The 18,704-nt window shown below is 52.7% G+C and overlaps 2 protein-coding genes across 7 annotated transcripts in view; both read right to left on the minus strand.

Moving 5' to 3' along the window:
- The window catches only part of BRD4 (bromodomain containing 4), a 76,265-nt gene extending 71,543 nt beyond the window's left edge, over positions 1-4,722 (minus strand). The window contains 1 exon segment of the mRNA XM_056325925.1: positions 4,575-4,722. The gene's annotated coding sequence lies outside the window, so the exon portion shown is untranslated.
- Positions 4,723-6,120: 1,398 nt separating this feature from the next.
- The window catches only part of AKAP8 (A-kinase anchoring protein 8), a 28,610-nt gene continuing 16,026 nt past the window's right edge, over positions 6,121-18,704 (minus strand). Inside the window, exons 6-14 of one of the 6 annotated variants that reach the window (XM_056325914.1) lie at positions 18,353-18,497; positions 17,559-17,606; positions 15,480-15,576; positions 13,561-13,702; positions 12,826-12,919; positions 11,756-11,886; positions 10,838-10,933; positions 6,858-7,384; positions 6,121-6,665 (exon numbers count right to left, since the gene is read on the minus strand). In XM_056325914.1, coding sequence (XP_056181889.1) covers positions 6,878-7,384; positions 10,838-10,933; positions 11,756-11,886; positions 12,826-12,919; positions 13,561-13,702; positions 15,480-15,576; positions 17,559-17,606; positions 18,353-18,497 — 1,260 coding nt within the window. In that variant the 3' untranslated portion in view covers positions 6,121-6,665; positions 6,858-6,877. Of the gene's footprint in view, positions 6,666-6,857; positions 7,385-7,417; positions 9,246-10,837; positions 10,934-11,755; positions 11,887-12,825; positions 12,920-13,560; positions 13,703-15,479; positions 15,577-17,558; positions 17,607-18,352; positions 18,498-18,704 lie in introns of those variants that run through there. The other 5 variants (XM_056325915.1, XR_008819695.1, XR_008819693.1 and 2 more) reach the window with 5 other exon arrangements.

Consider the following 18,704-nt stretch of genomic DNA (forward strand, 5'->3'; position numbering starts at 1 on the left):
GGAGGTGTCCGTCGGGAGGCAGGAACTGTGAATGAAGACACCGCAAGCTTGCGGGGCACCAAAATCGCTCTTAATTTGGTCACCGAAGTGGAGAGAAACGCCAGCGCCGGGTTTTTTGACACCTTCCCCAAAGATCACCGCAGTTCCTGGAGGCTCAGAGAGATCAGAGCAGAAAGCCTCTGCGCTAGAGTTTACCTTCCACTCTTGACCCAAAACCTTTCTGTATTTCCTCCAAACCGATACTGAACAAGTATCGAACCCTTTTAAACTATTTAATAACAACAACAAGGTGGCAGAGCCCTTGCTGGAAACGAAAACCAGGGGGTTTACTACGAGCCAACCCCGAAACACCCATGAGCTTTAGCAGCACAAGCAACAGCGATAAATCCTTCACACTTCCACATCGCTGATCCAATACAGATAAATTAGTTTGTGTGTCAGTACAGCAGAATTCCAGCCCCTTTTTCCATTGCTGTGATTTATCTGTAGCTTCATTCTCCAAGTTTTAGAGCAAGGTAATGACACCTTCGTGGCTTGTGTACAACCGGGTCTTCTTAATCCCAGCTAAGAAAAAACAGTATTTTGGTGTTCTGCTTTGAAACATCTAAGATTCGAAGTAGCCAGGGGACGTATCCCGGGGAAGGAGGTGGATCCGGCAGCAGCACGTGAGCTCTCTGTGCTGGGATCCCCTGGCTCTGCTGGGCAGCTTCCCCTTTCACATCCGTTCTGCAGAGCTGCTCTTTGAATCACACTAATCCTCACCCCAAAAAAAGCCAGTACCACTGCCAATATTTCTCCAAAAGCTTTCAGATATAGATGTTAGAGAGCTTCAAAATACCTATTACGCAGTTACACCCCCCAAAAAACCCCTACCAATTCCCTCGTAAGCTTACGGAGACCTTGTTTTTCTTCTTTTCATAGCAAGGGACCTCAAGAACCAGGCTAAAACCTGGACTCACACCCTTTCTCCAGCAGTACTGGGGACAGATTTCTTCCCCGCTCGCTGCTTCAGCCAAAGCCAAGACAATCCATCCTAGAATTTAACAGGGACGGCACGTGACGAGCCAGGGGGTGACACCCACCCCCACCCCCCAAACAGCCATCATGGGTCATTTTTCCCTCCCTACACACGTTACCATCCCTCACCTGCCACTTCCCATTGGTATTTAGGGTTTGTAGAACTCTCCCAAGCAGACACAGCTGGGTTGCGATGATCCACCCGCTGCTGTCTCCCAAAACGAGATCCCAGCCCGTTCCTGTGCCCCTTCCCTATTTCGGAAGGCAGCACCACAACAACCCCGCCACTTTAACCAGGAGGAAGTAAGATTTCATGAAACACCACTCGTTGCAACCACCAGCAAAGCAACAGGGTTGGGACGCGCCTTTACCCTCCCTGCTCACCACCACATCCAGGGAATGCTGACATTAAGTTTTATCACTGACTCAAACCCCACAGATTTCACCCCATTTTCGCTGGCAGAGCTGCGTCCGGGTTCCTTCTTGACGGAGCACTCTGTATTTCACGCAGGGTTAAGGTGAAATATCTTCCTGCAAATAAATGGTTTGCATTCCTGAACTCAGTCCAAACGCTGTTTGCCAGTAGATAATTACCAGACTAAGAAGTTTACTTGGGAGAAATTATTCCAAAACACCAAGAAATCCTAACGAGGGGCATTTCATCGCAGCTCCCCTCAATCTAACTGCGGAAGACAGAAAATAACTTCCTGAAAAGTAATCAGAAGCACAGGAGTGACTGTTTGCCTGGGCAAGATCAATTCCTACCTGCGCCTGTCTCCCAGGAAAGAACAATCCCCGTTTCCTCTTAAAACAGAAACGGGATTTTAAGCTAACGAGGGCTTAGCTGCCCTGTGGCAATTTAGCTAATAGCTGGTCACCTCCACCGAAGTCACACTCAGTATCATCAGCTAATACAGCAACAACAGTTATTCAGCTTTAAGTAATTAACATGGGGGGGGGGGGGTGTAAAATAATCAGGAAAGTCGTGTTTTACTACTTTTAAATGAGGAATTCCATCCTCTGCCAGAGTGCAAAGATGAGAGGCTGTGTGGGAACAACCGGTGGTTCCCCCCCCGCCCAGTGCATCACATTTATTAACAGTCACTAACATGGTTCAAGTTCCCTTGTGATGAAATAAAGTCTTTTCTTTTGCCTCCTGATTTAAAACACGCAGGGGGCCCCCACTTAACACCAAGATGGCCGAGGACGACCTTTAACTCCCACGGCTTTAAACCGAATGCTAAAAATGCATGGCAATGTAAATTCGATTTATGTTCATCTCTGCAAACACTCACGTTCCTAATAAACCCACCAAAGATGAATTACTTCTGCGGTAAAGTCACAGCAGCCCTTTAAGGATTTACAAGGTTGAAATCGTCGAGATTTTGGTCGCCCAAAGCAGTTTGGTTCATTTACTTGCCTAAACCAAGCTGAACTTTACAAGCTTAAACAGAGCTGAAACAGAGCACTTGAGCTTAACCTGAAGTCGTCACGCCACAAGCAGGTAAAACCAAGTCCCTGTAAAACTACAACGGGTCTTTTGAAGTCCCTGAAATGGCCCCAAAACTTTGATGGACAATGCAGACACAAAACCCAGAAGCCGATAACCCAAGCTCAGCAAAGCGGCAACCCTGCGGTGCCTCCCCCAACCTCGGGGGGTCCCTTCCCAGCCCCGTAAATCCACTGGGCGACAGAAACACAGGACCAGCTTAATTCCTTAGGCTATAAACACACCCCTGTTATAACACACACCCCTACGAGCAACGGCGCTGCCTGTGTTTATTATTAAAACCACGCTGTGAACTGTTTGATGGGCTACACGGTTATGCCGAAGAATAACGGGGCTTTAAGGAGTTTTTCTTGGGGAAAGTTCTGCCAAAAAGAGCGGGGAAGTTTGAACGCTATTCAGCATAGAAACTATTTGTAGGGGTTTAAGTTTGAAAATAAAAACCAGCTGAGGAAAACACCATGGAAGCGCTAGAGTCAGGAGGGATAAGAATGCACTGGTTAATAAATGGTGGGAGCAGCCTGGGTTTGTAACAGATTTCTCCTCCCTGCCGTTAATTAGCCACGTGAAGCTGTATCTCTTGCAGCCAACGTGCATTTGAGCAGGGACAGTACTTCACTTTCACACCAGCGGCTAATTACTGCTTCAAAGGAGCAGAGCATCTGCGCGAACCGACATCCCGCCAGTGTGCCAGGACCTGGCTCCTCCGATGCCTCACCCACGAAATCCCTGGGGAAAGAGCAGTCGCTGCCCGGCTGGCTTGTGCTTCCAACAGCGCCAAGGTTTCCCCCTTCCCACCCAACCCCCGCGCCCCAAAACACAGGAGAGTCTCCCCTCTCCCAGAGCCGAGCCCTCCAGCTTCCTAATTCCCAAGCAACTCCTGCAAAAGTAGAGAACTAGGGAAAAAAAAAAAAAAACAACGAAGGAAAAGAGAGGTGAAAAATGTAAAGAAACCCACCAGCTGAAGGCCAGGCGAGCAAACGGCCCTCTGGAGAGCGTCAAAGGGGCCCGAGGAGCAGCCGAGCACCGGCGGAGCATGAGGCGGAGGGGGCCTGTGGTGGGGAGGCGGCTCGGTACCTCGGGGCGGCCCGGGCAGGGCCCGCCGCCCTCCCCCCGCAAGGGCACGGGGCCGGCAGGCACCGGCACACCCCGCTGCCCCTGCTCCCCGTCCCCCCCCCCGCCCCGCAGCGCCAAGCGAGCGGCCGCCGGGCCTGGCTGCCGGGCCTGGCTGCAGGGCCAGGGCGGGGGCGGGCGGCCTAGGCCTAACGGCGCGACGGGAGCCCGCCCCGTCGCTGGCCGGGCCCACTGCGGTCCCCCCCAGCACGGTGCGGATCCCCCGGTGCGAGAGGCGAGGCAGGGGAAGGAGGCGGCGGCGCCACTCACCGCGGGCCGCGGGGCCGGGCCTGGCCGCTGCCTCCGCGCAGGAGCCGACGCTTCCTCCTCCCGTCCGCCGACAAAATGGCGGCGGCAGGAAGTGCCCCCGCGCCGCCCGCCCCGCCCCGCCCCACCGCACGCACTCTGCGCACCGGCCCGCCAACGGCGTAATGCGCCCCGCGCCGGCCCTACGGCAGCGGTGCAGCACGGCCCCGCAGCTACGCAAACGGCGCAGCGGGGCGGGTTACGCCGCTCCCCCACCTTCCCCCGTTACGCAAACGCCGCAGTCCCGCGCTGGCTCTTACGCGAACGGCGTAACCCAACGAGCGCAGGCTGCAGGCCGCTCCCCGCCGCCCCGGCCCAGCCGCGGGGTCCCCGCACAGCGCCGGGGGACGCACGGCGCCCCCCCGCCCCCCGCCCGCAGCCTCCCGCCCCCGGAGGCCCCGCGCCGGCGCCTTACGCCGTTAGCCCAGCAGGCCTCACAGATGCGGGCGGGCTCCGCGCCGCAGTTTACGTAGGCCTCCCTGACGCAGCGGCCGCATTACGCAATGCGGGTTACGCCGGCGGGGCGACGTATGAGGCGTTGGTGAATCCCGACACCCCCCCCCCCTCACCCCGGCACCCACCCCCAACTCCCCGCTCCGCGGCGGGGCCGCTCCCCTTGGCCGGCTCTTACCTCAGGCGGCGGCGGCAGCGGGAGGGGGCCGGGCCGGGCGAGCCGCCCTCCCGCCGGGGCCAGGGCCAGTGGGGCGCGGGGGGCGGCGGCGTGAGGAGAAGGAGGAGGAAGAGGGAAGGGGGGGGGGGGGGGGGGAAGGCGGCCGCGGCGGGGGGAGGGGGGAGACAGGCACCGAGGGGCAGCGGGTCCGGCAGCGGCGCCGCACTGACCTCACCGCGCTGCGCCTGACGTCACGGCGCAGCCGCCCCGCCCACCCGCTGCCGCCGCGCCCTCGCGCCCCGCGCTGTGACGTCACGGGCTGAGGGGGAGGGGCGGGGAGGGGAGCGCGCGGGGCGGGGGGCGGCGGGGCACGGCCGTGCAGCGCGCGGGGGAGCGATGCGCGGGCAGTAACGCACAAGGTGTGCAATGTGTGTGGGAGCAATGTGCGGGCAGTAATGCATGGGGGTTGCAATGCACGGGGGTGCAATGCATAGGGGTGTGCAATGCACAGGTAGTAATACATGGGGCGTGCAATGGGCAAGGGTGTGCAGTGCATGGGGTGTGCAGTGTGCAACGTGCAGGCGTGTGTAATGCATGGGCAGCAACGCACAGGGTGTGCAGTGCATGGGGTGTGCAGTGTGTGGGCGTGTGCAATGCACGGGCAGCAATGCACAGAGTGTGCAATGAGGGAGAGTGTGCAATGCACGAGCAGTAATGCACAGGAATGTACAGTGCATGGTGGTGCAAAATGCACGAGCAGTAATGCATGGAGGTGTGCAGTGCACGGCAGTAATGCACGGGGTGTGCAATGCACTGGGGTGTGCGGTGCACGGGCAGTAATGCACGGGGGTGTGCAATGCACAGGCAGTAATGCACAGGGGCGTGCAATGCACGGGCAGTAATGCATGGGGTGTGAAGTGCACGGGGGTGTGTGGTGCATGGGCAGTAATGCACAGGGGCGTGCAATGCACGGGCAGTAATGCATGGGGTGTGAAGTGCACGGGGGTGTGTGGTGCATGGGCAGTAATGCACAGGGGTGTGCAATGCACGGGCTGGGATGCACAGCAGGTGCAACGTGCACAAATTGCACTGTACGGTGGGGTGCAATGCACAGAGGGGGCTGCACTGGGAGGGGGGAAGGGGGGTTGTCCCTGGGGGTGCAAAGCACCACTCAGCACCCCGGGGCGATGCACTGCATGGGGTGCAACATCCCACGCGGAGGGGGCAGGGGGAACAGACCCCCACCACCCCAATCCCATTGGGGCTGAGCTTGGTGCACCCCCGTGCAGCACTGGGGGGGCAGCTGCAATTAGGGGGACTCATTAGCACCACTGGCGGGTGCGTTTATAAAAATTCCATTTTTTGGCCTAGAAATGTGCTCAGGGGGGGAAGGGATATTTTTGTCGAAAAAACCTGCATTTTTTGATTAAAAAAACCAACAATTTCCCTCCGCATCCAGCAAACACCAAATCATTACAATTTCCACACACAAACACACACACACACCCCCCGGTGAATCCTTTAGGGAAGGGGTTCGGAGCTGGAAGATGCTGCCGCAAGCTGCAAGTTTTGTGGGAAAACGCCTTTTTTAGTTTTTTTGAAGAGAAACACTTTTATTCACCCAGCGCGAACCCCGGCGCAAACAAGATTTCCAGAGAATCAAGCTGCTGCTTCAAGGAAAAAACCAACAAAAAACAAAAAAACAACCAAAAAACCTAATTACAGAGTCAAATGGGAGGTGACAATGAGAATTTATGCATTCCCCAACAGGAAAATTTTCCATTTTTGGGGGGAATTAGCAAATAAAAAAATTTCGCTAAACAGAGGATTGGGGGGGGTGAGGGGGGCTGAGGCGCTCACCGGCCTTATCACCGCATCGTGGATGCAAAGAGCTGTTGGATTGAATCGATGCTTTTATTAATTCTTCCAAACCTCAGCTTTTTTTGTTTAGTTTTGGTTGGTTTGGTGTTTTTTTTTTTGGTGTTTTTTGCCTTTTTCTTTCTAAAACTTCCCACCCCCCACCCCAAAAAAACCCCAAAAACCCAAAAAAACCCAGGCGGAGCTGCAGCTGGAGGGTTTCTTGGGGAACATCCAACTCCTGTGCTCTTCATCCTAAAAGAAAAAGAAAAAAAAATTAAATTTTGCAGAAATGAAGCGCAATGGATCTTAACAAGAGGAATTAAGCACTGGGGCGGCTCCTTAACGAAGCAGCTGGGAATTAACCCCAAACTGGCTACATGTTTGGGCAGGGCGCTCCAAAAAAGGAGGAGACTCAATCAAAAAAATCGTGGATTATATCATCACCTTCACGCAAATATTCACAGTTATTCCGGTTGCGGCTCCGCAGCTGCTGGCAGCGGCTCCTTCTCCTCCTCGCTCCTCTCCTCCTCCTCTCTGCCAGCCCAACCCTCAGTCTCATTTTGGGGGGAACCCGCTGGTTCCTGGGGATTTTCGGGAGCCACAGACGGTTCTTCGGTGGCTTCCGAAGGTGCTGCCGCTGCTTCGGCCGTCGCAGGCGCTTCCAATGTTGCTTCCGCTGACGCTTCCGCCGGCGCCTCCTCCGCTTCCAGCTCGTCGTCTTGCAGGAAGGGGGGCATCAGCAGTGGTTTGGGGGGCTGATCTTGCTCCCCCAGATTTTTCAGAAATTCCTCAGGTTTGGAAAACTCTTTGGAAGCTACTGCCGCTTCTGTAGCTTCCGCCATTCCTCCTTCCCCTTCCTGGGCCACCTCGGCCACGGCGGTTTCGGTCGCTCCTTCCCCAGCGCCGTCCCCACCTTCCAAAGCTTCATCCACGTCCTGATCGGCGATTTCATCCGTGAAGGGATCTTCTCCCTGGGGGGGGGGGGGGGGGAGGGGGGCGAAAAAAGACACACAAAGAGTCATCAAGCTGCGGCAAAGGGAATCTCCACCGGGAAAACGCGGGAGAGGTGCTGGGTTTGGTTGGTTTTTTTTTCGTTTTTTGGCAAAACCGAAATAGCGGCTTGGCGCCAGATGGTTTTAAAATGGTGGCCTAAAAAAAAAAAAATATATATATATATAATAATCCATCGTGGAAAATCCCAAAGGATTTGCAGTGAGAGAAGAACCCCGGGAAAAAGATCCCACACCTGGAAGGAGTGGAAAGAACCAGGAAAAGCTGGCAAAGCCCGTGCGCGGCATCGCGGGCGCCGCGCTGGACCCTACGTGTCGGTGCTGCCATCAAAGCGCGCCGGAATTTACCGGCTCTGCTCCTCACCCGGGAGGAATTTGGGATTTATCCGAGACGTTTTAAAATCCAAAAGGAATTCCTCAACCTTCCGGCCCTGCTTTCGAGCCGCCAGATCCCCCTTCCATCCCTGGGAAGAGCGGCGCCGCTTCCACGTTTTCATCTCGCCTTTTAGGTTTGATTTTTATTTTTATTTTTCTCGGGAGATGGAGGAATCCAGCTGCGGTCGGAACCTGGCGGCTCTCTCCCTCCTCCATCCTACCGCGAGGGGTCTCTTGGGGACACCAAGACCCTCCGGATTCGGGGGTTTTTAGTGTGTTTTTCTTTTGGTTTGTTTTTTTGTTTAATTGATAGGTTTTTCACCTGATTACCTTCGTTCAGGCCGACGGTGGATCCCAGCACCGCTCCCCCTCGCTCGCGGGGGGCTCTGCTTGCCTTTGGCGAGGGAGGAAGGTGCGGGGCGAGCGCTTGGAGGGTCAAAGTAAGGGTGGTTGCAGCCCTACAACCTTGACCTTGCCAGGGAGGAGATGCCCCACACACACCCGGTGCTGCAATCCGAGGAGAAACTGCGCTTTTAAAATTCCCTTAAGTTGGTTTTTTTTCGGCTTTTCGTTCTCCCCCCCCCCCCCTCCCCCCCCCCCCATCGCAGGTCTCAAGCGGGAAGGGAAGGAGGGAGGGCAGCATGCCGACGATGGCAGAAACCTCGCCTGAAATCTGATCGACTGTGTGGCGGAAGGAGAGAGAGGTTTTAAGTTTTTGCAAAAAAAAAAAAAAATTAAAAAAAAAAAAATTCTCTGGCCCTTTCCTCCTTTTTTTCCACCCCCTCCCCTCATCCTGGGGTTAATATCTCCCTCGATCAGAGATTCAGACCAGGTTGGCTGCCTCCACGCGAGAAGATCCATGCAGGTTGGAGGAGAAACCTCAACGTTCATCTTCTCCGGCTCCTGGCCTCATCCAGAACGATGAGGATCGTTCTTAACCCTACGGAGGTCACGGGGAGATTAAAAATATCGGGGCTCTACCTCGCGATCTGGACCCCAGTGTCCGTTATCGCCGGTAAAATCTACCGGGGGATGTGAAGTCCACTCGTGGTGGAGACTGTCACGGCTTCCCTTGGGAAGGGCGAGGTGTCCCGCCATCCCTCCGAGGAGGAATCGTTAGGCCGATGGTCAAGAAATCATCTCTTGATGCGGCCAAGGCTTGTTTAATTATCGCCCTGCGTCTCCAGCCTTCCTTTCTGGGGGAAGGTTTGCCGAGAACGTTTTACGGCGAGGTGGCTCTTGGCATTACCTGGAATCCTCAGATTTTCCTCCACCCCTTTTCAGTCTGGTTTTGCACCTGGGAATGATACGGAGACCGTGCTGGGATGGAGCCGAAGATCTCCTCCTGCCGATGGACAAAGGTCAGGTGCCCGTGCTGATTCATTTAGATCTGCCGGCAGCCTTTGATACCGTTGATCATGAGGAGAAGTGGATGCGCCTGCGGACCCTGGCAGGGGTAGACGGAGTTGCACTTGAGTGGTTCCGGTCTTTTGGGGTTTGGGTTTTTTGTTTTGTTTTGTTTTTTTAATATTTTTTTTTTTTTAATTTCTCTGAGAGATCCCGGAGGTTTGCACCTCTCTGCCCCCAAGGGCGCGCTCTCTCTCTCTCTCTTTCTCCTGTGGGGTACCGCAGGGTTTTTATCTCACCCTCCTGGTCAACGTGTATGAGAGGCCGGGTTAAGGGGATCCTATGCCGACAAACTCTCAGCTCAAAGTCTCTTTTCACTGGACCCAGAGGTTGGAGTCACAGTTTGATTCGATTTTTAGATTTTTTAAATTTTTTTTTAATTTTTTTAGCAGAGACTGGGCATGACTGCAGCTCGCTCAGTCCAGGTTTAGCCCAAAACAATAAAACCACGACGCTGGTGGGACAAGGGGAGAAAAAAAAAACAAAAAACATCTGCTCCCCCATGGGGGGGGGTGTGTGTGTGTGGGCATCTGCCTGCCCTTGTCTGCCAGGTTTGCAAACAAGGGGTTCTCCTGCTGGATCCTGGGCTGTTCCCGGATTCCCAGGGAACAAGCAAGTAGCCACAAGCGCTTCTTTTCATCTTCGCTTGGCGGAGGAGGTAGCGACCTCTCCTCTCTCTCTCTCTCTCAATCTCTCTCTCTCTCGGATGCGGACCTGGCCCGTTACACCCGCGCCGCCTCCGGCCCCGCGGCTCGCTCCGTGGCGTTCCCGCATGGAGCCGCTTCCCCCCCGTGCTCTGAAGTCTGCGCTTGCCTTCCGGGCTTCTTTCTGTCATTCCGAACGCTGGTTTTGGGGCTTAAGCCAACCCTACCCTGCCCTCTCCTCGTGCTCCATCTCGGCTCTGAAGATCGGCTGGGGTGTTCTCTGCCACTTCCCAAGGGAAGAGGAGGACCAAAAGGAGGGGTGGGGTGGGGGTGGGGATGCTAAGGAGGGTGTTTCAGCTCACAGGAATGGGATGCACCCCCCCTGGCGGGGTGCTCCGTCACTTGGTCGAGCTGCCAGGAGCGCCGCAGAGCCCGGCTCTTTAGACAGGGTAAAAACAATTCCCCTCCCCCGTGCAGGGCTAATGGGTGGGCCACGAGCCAGCCACGGCAGATTCAATCCTGGCGGAACTCAAGCGGTGGCTTCCCGACCCACGCGCTCGCTTCCCTGCACTGGGGGGGAACCCAGTGTCCCCCCCGAGACCACAGCTCGAGGGGTGGCCGGGGGAACCGGAGCTCTCCTTTTGCTATTTTGGTTTCTTTAATTAACGTTCCCGTTTTGGACGGTTTCGTAATTGATCTACACACGCCTGGAAATGACAGTAGGTACAGTTTGCAAGTTAAAGGAATGAAAAAATAATAATAATAAAAAAACAAAACCAAAAAAACCACAGCAGAAGTGGTAAACCGCCTACAGAGAAAAGAAACCAGACCCAAGATTTAGAGATAAAAAGGCAGCAGAGTGGCACCTACGCTTCTGCCCATCGTACACAGCGCAGCGTCCCGTCACCGACACGCAGCACCCAGCAAGACCTGGCTCCGTGCCACTCCGGGAACTCGGCACAAGTTGCCACCTCTCTCCTTCACTCACCTTGAGGTATTTTTCCAGCATCTTTACGATGTGTTTGTTATTCAGGACGCTCTTGGCGACGTGTAAGCTGGTTTTCTTGAACTGCTCTGCAGCCATCTGCAAGGGAAGCCAACACAGGGCTCAGTTCAGAGCAGGAGGAGGTCGAACACGGAGCCTGGCTCAAGAATTTCGTGTTCTGGCCTCCTCCTCCAGCCCTGTCTCAAATCCCAGAAAACATCACAACAAGCAGATGCAAGGGAGCACCTGCCTCTCTTCTGCTAACACAAGCCCTGGAGAAAGATGCATTTCAGCGCCAACAGCTGGAACATCCCCCCCAGATGTCCCCAGATCAGCGATGTTCAGGTCAAACTCCTCAAGACAGGAGACAAAGCCCATCTTGAGGGATGTGCAGTGCTGACCAGAGCTCACCCCATCTCCCATCTGCAACATCCAAAGCCCCTCCCCAGCCTGGGCTAATTTAGGCATCGATTAGGTCTCATGTATGAATTCCCCGAGCACCCCCAGAGGCAATTTTTCATTTTAATTTCTAACAAGCACCCGGAATTTAAGAGGCGGCAACATTTAGCCCGCACATTTACGCAGTCCACCTGGACAACGTACCCTGCTAAACCCCCAGCGAAAACGAAAGGCCAGATTTCCCTTTTTAATATCATTTTTTCCTCCTCATCTCCCCATTTCCCACCTGCTCGTGCCCCCCTACGGAAGGGCAGACCCTGCAGAATGCCGCCACAAGCACCCCACCACCCCTCACAGCTCCCCCGCCGGTGGCTTTGCCTCGCGGTGCGATCGGAGACAGTACGAGAAGGTTTTTAGAAGCCACAAATAAACCCTGAGTGCCCGGACTGACCCCCCTCTCCTCCCCCAGAGAGAGGTGAAAGGCTCCGGTTTGGAGGCGAAGGGAAGCGAGGGGGGTCTCACCCTGCGGTTTCTGTTGTGATCGGCAGATCGCAGGTGCCTCTGGAGGAGGTGGTTCTGCGCAGGAATCAGCATGTCGCAGGCCATGCAGTGAGCCGCCTCGATCTTCTTAAAGAAATGTTCCTGCCCAATACCTACAGCGACAACCAGACGTCAGCCGAAAATCCAAATCCAAATTTTTGGATCTGGTTAATGCCACGGGCGCCTTTCCACCCCCTCTTAACAACCTCGGGTATCACGGCCAAGACGCTAATTCTGCACCCATATTCCTTCCAGCTTCTGCTTCCAGGGACACACACACACACACACAAATAATAAAATAAAATCACATACATTGCTCTAAGACAGGGAGGAGAGTTACTCTGCTCTAACCCAGATCGTACCGATGCGGTACCCAGTGCAGGAGGAAGAGAGCCAGGGATACACAGTGGTCGGCTTACCCAGGGCTGTTTTCCTCCTGAAACCAGCCTGCCGCTCCAAAAATCTATTTAAATAAACGCAGAAGGAACAAATTCTGCTTCCCCCACCTCTGGGTTCCTTCCTCCTCTCTGCTTCAGCTCACTGCGAGACTTTATAGCCAATGTGTGGCTTAAACTAAACTCCACGCCGCTGCCGGTACAGACGGGGCTGCGTGTTGAGAAGTGTATTGGGGATGCGCACGGCGATGGAGCCAAGCGCATTTTTTCCCCCCCATCACTCTTGTTGCCACAAGAGATCAACTTTGCCACTTTTAACATTAAAATCGAATGCAGGATCCAGCCAGATTAACCAAACGGCCACAAAAAAAAATAGAATCAACAATTCCTGGGAGTTTTCCCCCCCATTTCCCTAATTTTAATCCCTCTGACATTGTGTGAGCCTCATGAATCTGCTGCTTGAGAAACCACAGCAAGGACTGCCACTCCCCCGTGGCAACCGAGACTATTTATTTCAGAAAGCTGGCAAAAAAACACCCAGAATCTGAGGCTGAGTTACCCGAATCCTCCACATCTGTGCTGCTGTCTCTCCCTGGAAGGAATATTTGTGTTTTCTTGCACACTCACTCGGTCCCTGGACGCAGAACAGACACTCACCCTTAAAAGGATCCGGCTTCTGTTTCGTGCCCTCTTTCTCCGTCAGCTCCTGGCGTCGCTTCTCGATTTTCTTATTCCTGTTGACAATGTATTCCTAGAAGGGAAGAGGACAAAACTCGCTGTCTGCCACGCAACGCACTGAGACGATCCAGTAGCTCAAAAGGGAAATGAATTCTCCCGCAAGGAAGACAGCAGTCAGTGAATTAACTAGACCAGGTGGGTGTTTTTCTCTCCCTGCCTCCCCTCGTTTCTACCGGAGCAAGAGACTGAAAGATCCAAACCGGAGCCAAACAGAACCTCGCTCCCAAATCACCATCTGATTCCTCACGGGAAACCCCAAATCCTTGAAAAATGCCCCCAGAACTCAAACAGTGATCATCCAGAAAATAGAACGCTCTGGTCGTTCTCTCACCTTCCTCAGCTCTAGATGTATAGACGGAGAACACAGTCTCTGGAATATTAATTTCTGATCTTTTCGTTCAAATTCAAATTCAAATACAATTAACTTTCCCTCCGAAGATGAAAAGCCGTGACAAAGCGCGGCACGCAAACCGAAGCCATCGGGCAACGTGTTAACGAGCAGTGATTTGAGCTCACCAAACAGGGGGCCGCGTGTGGATGAATTTTCAGCCTCTTTCACTCTCCATTTAAGCCTAAAAATCCCAAATTCAGCCCGGAAAAACCCAGCGTGGACGCAAGGATGGGTTGAGCTAACACCAAGGCAACCCCTCCTACCTGCAGGAACTCGACGGTTTTATCCGGGAGTTTGGTACCGATGTATCGCAAGGTCTCTTTGTGGAACTTGCTCTGGAGGTGTTTCTGGATCTCCTCTTCCTCAAAACTGCGGAACTTGCAGACGGAACAGGCAAACTGGATTCTAAACAGAGCAAACAAAAATTCAAAAACAGAGCCGTACGGCAAATGAGGAATGAGCTCAGCTTCACAAGAACATCAAGAGGAGACCTCTTCAGTTTTCTTTCTATCCCTCAAGTTTTTCCAGATGCCACCCTGCACCATTTTCCTCTGTCTCAGAACTTTGTAACCGCCATGGAGCCCGCGCAGATCGAGCAGCACCTACTTCTCCATAAAACCTTACGCTAAAACCCCGCGTGAGTTCAAAAGCGACTGGAAGAATTCATAGGGCAGGTAGCGAATCGCCCATCTTTGAGACCAAGATCCTCTCCCCAGCGTGGAAAAAAACCCTGAGATACAGAATCACTGTGCCGCCTTCGCCAATTAAGTCTCTTTTTAGATCATTTATTGTTTTATTTTAACAGCGAGGCTGCAAATAGAGCCACTGAAAACACCCTTCTGAACTTGGAACTACACTCATCAACGTATTAAAACCCACAGCGTGCTTCCTCGTCTTAAACCAGTCATAAAACACACAAAGAGGGGGACACCCTTCCCCCAAACCTGATGAAATCAGAATGCAGAGCACCAAAACACTCTAGATTTCTCCCATGTTGTGGGGGTGCATCTCACTCCATCCCCTGGCCACTCCAGGATCTCAGGAATCCTCATTAGGGTAACGAGCTGGGGGGTTAAACATCCCTTGATGGTACCAGCACCTCTTCCACGGCTGAGGTGGGAAATGGCACGACCCTACCAGAACCGTTCCTTATCTGCATCGTTAACATCCTCCAACAGCCTTGCAACATTTCTTATCTGAATCCCAGCAGCACCTACTGGAATCCCGAAAATTCCAGGAATTACTGACTCAGGATTGCAGCCAGGACAGAAACCTCCTGCTGATTAAAGTCAGTCACCTCCGACCCTATAAAGAGCAGCCCTAAGCGAGGTGCCTCGAGCTCTCCTGGGCTCTGATCAGCACTGAGCAGGATGCGACCATCCTGAGCTGCCAAGTCAGGAGGATCGCAGCCGAAAAGCCGATGGAAGAGCCTGGGTTGATATTCCCCTCCTCGAGGCTCAGCGCTGCCCAGGGAGAAAGGCAAGGGCATTCCACGTGATAAATTCAGGGAATTCGAGGGGAACTTTGAACTTTTGTACATTTATCTACGTGTATCTCTATACATCTATTCCTTTGTGCCCATCTGCGCATGAGCGTGAACCGATTTAGGCACCTCCCTAAGTCATATCACCATTTCAAACCTGTAGTTAAACCACTTTTTGTAATTTAAGTAAATCCTACCAATTCACTTTGTAAATGTCAAAAATAGTCCCAGCTCAAGTGCTGCGCATGTCTTGTGATCGACCTTAAATTGTGAGTAAGCCTTGGTCGTTCTTTAGATCCAAACTTGTCCAAGCTGAGACTACGACTGATTCCAGCTGCACCCAAGCTCTGGCAAGAGTTTACAAAGTGAGGGGGTCCTCAAATCCGTGCTCAACGGGAGGGTCTCCCTCACCCTTTTAAGTCTTTAGTTTCCGGGTAAATCATTCCAGCTTAATTTTAATTCGATTCTCCTTTCGATTTATCTACGTCGTAAGTAATAGCAAACTCCGCCACGGAACTTTGGGAAGCCTTACTCCCATAAATTCGTATTAAAACTATTCCACTTAAAATAAAACTTATTAGCGCTTTTGCTGGTGGTTCTTTAAGCGACCTAAACCACTCCTGTGACAACACGGTCAGGCAGAGGAATAACGTTATCTGCAGAAACGCCGGGAACGGGCTGGTTTATTGCTCTTCTTACCTGTCCATAGCACGATCACGCATCCGATCTCTTCTTCGCTGCTTCTCCCTCTTCTTTTTCACCTCCTCATCATCATCCTCACAGCCATCTCCAGATGCTAAGCGGGGGGAAATAAATTAGAATGACCACACTCACAGCCACCCCACTTTGCTGGCTGAGGTATTTTGGGGGCCCAAGTCCCTCCATCTCCTCTTGACTCCCAGCTTTGGGAAGTCACAGCCTGTGGTCTCGGGAAGCTCTCCCTCTCCCAAACCAGCTTCCGACCGGAGGGAAGCGGCAGCCTCTTTCCAAGGCCTCCAGCTGTTATTGTGAAACCTAAACCCTCTTCCCCTCTGGCTCCCTGAACTTCCCACAGCAACTTAAAGTCTTCACAGGCAGTGACGGGATGTGCCATTAGCGGAAAAAGTCCACAATACGGCAAAGACACCCCTCCATCTCCCTTCCTTGGGAGGAGCTGCTACTTCCTCCCTAAATCCTCATTTTTTTTCCCCATTCATCTCTTTTTCACAAGCCTGAAAACATTACTTGAAGTTCAGCAACCAAAGCCAGCGGAGATGCTGTGCACTGCAGTGCTTGAGTAGCAGCTCTGCTTCCCTGGGATGGTTTTAGGTAAGATACCTCACGTCACCTTCCCAAAAATTCCTTGGTAATTACTGGGGAAGCAAAAAAGAACTGAAGATTCAGCCAAGCTAAGCTCTGCAGTGGTTTGGGGTGGAAAGCTCCAAGTCAGAGACCTATCAGCCTCACAGGACTCGGGTACTAGATCATCCACCCACAATGTTTTCAGGTGAAGAAGTCGGGAGACCAGACCCAGACATAGCGGGAAGCTTAAATGGGAATTTTAACAACCAGCTACATCTCAGCTGCAATCCTGAAAAAAACCGACAAGCGGCAACGCAAGTCCGACACGTGGTTTTCCCCCAAGTCACTGAACGCAGAAGGCACAATGTGCTTGGGGTTGAGGTGCCTTGACGGAAAATTCCAACCTAAAGCCAGCTGGAGTGGTTTCAGCTACTTCAGACCATGTGCTTTTGAAATTAGTGCTCCAACATACCTTGAGAGATTCCCATCTATATGCAAAAAATCCAAACAAACCAGGGTTTAGCTTCAGTGACTCCCCAAAAAACGATTTAGTTGATGGTATTTTTGCTCTGCCCTGCTTGTCCTCGCAGCAGGGCAGCCAACAGTGGCAAGTGCCTATGCCAAGAAGCCCAGAAGAACCAAAAAAAAATGTTTTGGCACCCCCCCTGGAACCAGGGCAGCACTTCTGCACCATGACAGATGCCAGAGCCCTGGGCTGGGGAACAGGACACAGCAGCAACTTTTGATTTAAAAACTCAAGGTCTCAGTAGCACCCCGGGGTGAAGCCGATGGATTCAGGGCAGGATTAGTCCAGGAGGACAGCGTGGCGGGGTGTAACATCCCACCTTCCTCTGCCAAACCACACCAGTTCCCATTCTCCTGGAAAAGAGAAACATAAAAAAAGACGCTGCTGTTATTTATCATGATTTGGAAGTTTCACAACCCACCCAGCCAGGTCACACGGCAAGCAAAAGGTCTGTAACCTGGGCATAAAATTATTATTTTTATAAGCGTTTACAAAATCGTTGTTTTACATATACCAGGTTGGGTGTCACCGCTAAGTATCACTTCTCAAAACCAGAATTCCTCGCTGAGTCGCCGTGCCGAGGAACAGTACTGCAGGTTACGCACAGTCCTGAGTAAAATCAACGGCAATGACCCCCATGCAACCTGGCAAACCAACCACTAATTGGAATTTAGCCCTAACGAGCCTCGCCAGAAGCAGAAGCACAAGCACAGGATCCGAACCTTTCCACTACAAGTGCTTTCCAGGCACCCGGGTGCAAGCAAATCAGCCAGTAATCCTGGCTGAAGGGCACGGAGAAATTATGAGGAGCAAACAATTTCACAATATATGGGCTCAAAATGCTGTTGCTGGGCGATTTTAAATAATTTGACCCTCATCAAAGTCAAAAGAGCAGAAGAAACTGCTGGAGTGCTTGAATAGTCCCACATTTGCCACAAAGACTGACTAAAAACCCGAAGGGTTACTTACACCTTTGTCAGCTTCATCTCCTGATTTTTCCTCTCCTTCGCCCTCATCTGCTGCACAAAAGAAACATCATTTAGCTGGTGTTGGGGGATGGGGGGTGGGGGGGTCTTTTCTCCCACTTAGGGCCCCTAATAAACCACCAAACGTCTCAGGACTCCAGAGAAGCTCACAAACAGCTCCGTGGTTTCTCTTTGCCCCTCAGTTTCTGTGGCAAACTCAGTTCTTACTTTCACAACACAAGCCTTGGGCATTCAGTTTTGTCCCAGGCCACCCAAAACCACAGATCACAAAGCCTGTGCACTTGCAGTAGTATTCTCGGGCATTAAAATATGCCCCAGGCCACCCAAACACACAGATCACAAAGCCTGTGCACCTGCAGGAGTATTCTCGGGCATTAAATTTGCCTCAGGCCACCAAATACACAGATCACAAAGCCTGTGCACTTGCAGGAGTATTCTCGGGCATTAAATTTGCCACAGGCCACCAAACACACAGATCACAAAGCCTGTGCACTTGCAGGAGTATTCTCCGGCATTAAAATTTGTCCCAGGCCACCAAATATACAGATCATAAAGCCTGTGCACTTGCACGAGTATTTTGGGGCATTAAATTTTGTCCCAGGCCACCCAAACACACAGATCATAAACCCTGTGCACTTGCAGGAGTATTCTAACAACGCTAATGGCTGGAAAAAAAAGACAACAGCTCTGAAACGGAACAACTCGCAGTCAGCTGAAAGATAAAATGCTTAAAATTAAGGGAAAGGAGCCGGTACTAGCGGGTGAAGACAGGCTCGCACCGTTCTCTGTGTCATCTCCTTCGCTGTCGGTCTTTGCCTGCTTGCTGTCTGGCTCATCTCCACTTTGTGACTGTTTTCGCTTGCGGCCCCCTCCCTCACCGTCCGATCGCCCACCTGAACGGTTTCGGAAACCTCTTCTCTTGGGCTAAAGCGGGAAGAAATCATTTTTATCAATCAATTCGACACACCGAAAAAGGTGAAAAATCCAAGTATTCCACCCATCTGCTCCATCTCCTAAAGAGGTTTAAATTCCTGTGACCCTACAGACGCATTTTTGGCTATAAAGGGATTTGCACAGCCAAAAAGTTGGTGCCCCCGGAGAGAAGATTTGGGAGAGGGCAAGTATCCAGAG

This window comes from Falco biarmicus (assembly GCF_023638135.1).
Source record: "Falco biarmicus isolate bFalBia1 chromosome 13 unlocalized genomic scaffold, bFalBia1.pri SUPER_13_unloc_2, whole genome shotgun sequence".
NCBI lineage: Eukaryota > Metazoa > Chordata > Aves > Falconiformes > Falconidae > Falco > Falco biarmicus.